We start from the raw sequence: 2506 nt of genomic DNA on the forward strand, positions 1-2506 counted from the left end.
AGTTTTAATTAAGAAAGGACTTGTATCCCTAAAGTTCCTCGGAAAGAATTTATACCGCAAATGAACAAACGAGCAGAGACGTAACAATACTTTTTCCTCCACTTTTCTTTTATGGTAAAATTATTCATATTTCACTGTATTGCAAAAACACTGCACCTACAAAAAATACACCAACACTAGTTTCTCATTATTATTAATTTTCAGGTAGGCTTGATACTGTTATTTTATTTAATACTCTACAGTGAATTTCTTACATTAGCTTTTTCACCCTCTGGCTTTTTTCCCTCCCCCCTAAAGTTGTTATCGGCATTATAATCTTGCAATACCAAAATGGATACATCAAATATTTCATAACAAAATACATTAACAAATAATTTTATTGCTTTTATAGTTTTTAAAAATACAAAATAATTAGCAATATAAAACATGAGCTAAATTCTAACATAAACATAATTATCTAAGTAACTGTAAAACTGAATTACCAGTGAATTATGCTCCTAATGTTATATATTGGAACTCATGCATTTTTAAAGAAAATATAAAAGTTAGAAACAACTTGTAAATAAAAAAGTTACAAAAAGAAAAACTGCATACTATGGTAATTTAAATATCTCTTGGTACTAATATGAAGGTAGTAATAATGAAAATAATGCATTTCCCTTCTAGTTTTCACCCATTTATATAAAAAAATGAGTTAGAAATTATTTGAAAAAAAATCCAATGAACATGCAAGCTTAAAAATACTCAATCTTTAACATGATTAGCACACTTACCTAAACTTTGCTTAACATCTTGCTCATTTTGGGAAGTTGTTTCATTTTTATCTACACATACAACTTTGCATTCCTCAGAAACCCTTTGGGCATATGAACAGTTTCTGTCAGCCTTTTCACATTTACATCTATTAGTTGATTTCCAAATTTTCTCGTCTGTTCTTAAATGTTTCCGCGAGTTGTACATCACCTTAGGTTAGAACTAAATAATACAAGTTATTTTTATTAGATATTTAATTTTATAGTAGATATGTACTTTCCTTTTGGAATTAAGATGTAAGCTAATACTTATCAAAATCGATAGTCCCATGAAAGATAATACATTCAATTCATAGACATTTAATTCAAGCTTGAAGCCAAATTTTGTATATATTTACATGTAGATGGAACTTAACTTACCTCTTGATGGACAAATAGTTATTATTATGATATACTGCTGACTTATATTCCATTCTGTCATACCCTCCATATATCACACAAAGTTCTATCTTATAAATATGGTTCTCAAACTTCTTGAGATCTAAAGTTTTATCTCCACAGATAAAAAAATTAAATGAGTTAAGTATTTCGCCAGGAAAATTAACCAAATGAATAAAGTTGGACAATGAATTGCTAAAATTAGCTTTTATGGTAACACTGGGCATGCTCCAAGACTATATGTTATTCAAACATACCCAAAATTATTGAAACCACTAACTACGCCTAGGAATAGGCTGATTGTTATTTATGTGAAATTCAAATGTTGACTGTTTTAACTATAAGCTACTGTGCTATTGGAATTAAAAAAAAAAGACAGCTATAAACGTTTTACCAAGGCTTTGTATACAATATGTCTCCATCGTGTAATGATAATAAAGACAATGAATGTTTGAATCACATGCAATTAGATCACTAGCTGGCTGTGAATGGAATTTTTAAAAAATAAATAAAAAAACAGCTGTTACCTTAATAAAAAGAGGGACTTAAGAGTATAAGAGAAAGAACATCAGTAACTTTTTCAAGTGTTTGAATGTGAGATGAGATAGATATTTAGTACTCTAGAAGGCTAAATAAAACCTTTACTAAATCCTTACTGGTACCAGTTTAATAAAACAAACATGCTTCAAGAGAGTGTGTCGTGCTGTTATTGGTGGAGGGTTGTCGCATGATGATTTGCATGCAAGATACATTGGAATCAGTCAATTCCATAAGGGTGGGAGCTTGTGGAATGCACAAAAAAATTTTGCATATAGAAAGCAGCACAGAACAAGAATAGCTATTTACATGAGCGGAGGCAATATACTGTATCAGAAATAATTACAGAAACAGTGGGAAACACTATGCAACAGTGATAGTAGTGAGGCTCCTGAAACTGAAATACCACAAAACAAACATGAAGAAATCAAAGTTTTGATTGGCCAAGAACATTCCATGCAAATAACTCCATATATTAGTGGAAGATCTGCTGTATGCAAGACTCTGAAGAGCTTACATGAAACTGGTATGTTGATAAAAGAAGTGGTTGAGATATATTCTTAACAAGACAGACAGTAGTCAAGTACAGATCATTCTAACAATCCGGTTATTAATGCAGGTGTGCATATTACTTAGAGATCAGTAGGATACACTTTAGATTTAAATGGTCTAATAAGACTTGTAGCTGCTCAAAAAGTGCTGCTGAGCAGGGGCGGATTGGGATGGATAAGCGGCCCGGGACTGGGATCACAGAGTGGCCCTGGACAGGTTTTCTGTTA

General features: G+C 31.4%; 1 protein-coding gene across 2 annotated transcripts in view; it reads right to left on the bottom strand.

Annotated features, from left to right (window-relative positions):
* Positions 1–2506, bottom strand: part of LOC106473147 (tektin-1-like) — a 55703-nt gene that overhangs the window by 48396 nt on the left and 4801 nt on the right. For both annotated transcript variants that reach the window (XM_013933828.2, XM_022401638.1), the window contains exon 2: positions 774–975. In XM_013933828.2, the coding sequence (XP_013789282.1) occupies positions 774–960 (187 nt within the window). In that variant the 5' untranslated portion in view covers positions 961–975. The remainder of the gene's footprint in view (positions 1–773; positions 976–2506) is intronic.

The sequence above is a fragment of the Limulus polyphemus genome, unplaced genomic scaffold (genome assembly GCF_000517525.1).
Source record: "Limulus polyphemus unplaced genomic scaffold, Limulus_polyphemus-2.1.2 Scaffold5928, whole genome shotgun sequence".
NCBI classification, from domain to species: domain Eukaryota; kingdom Metazoa; phylum Arthropoda; class Merostomata; order Xiphosura; family Limulidae; genus Limulus; species Limulus polyphemus.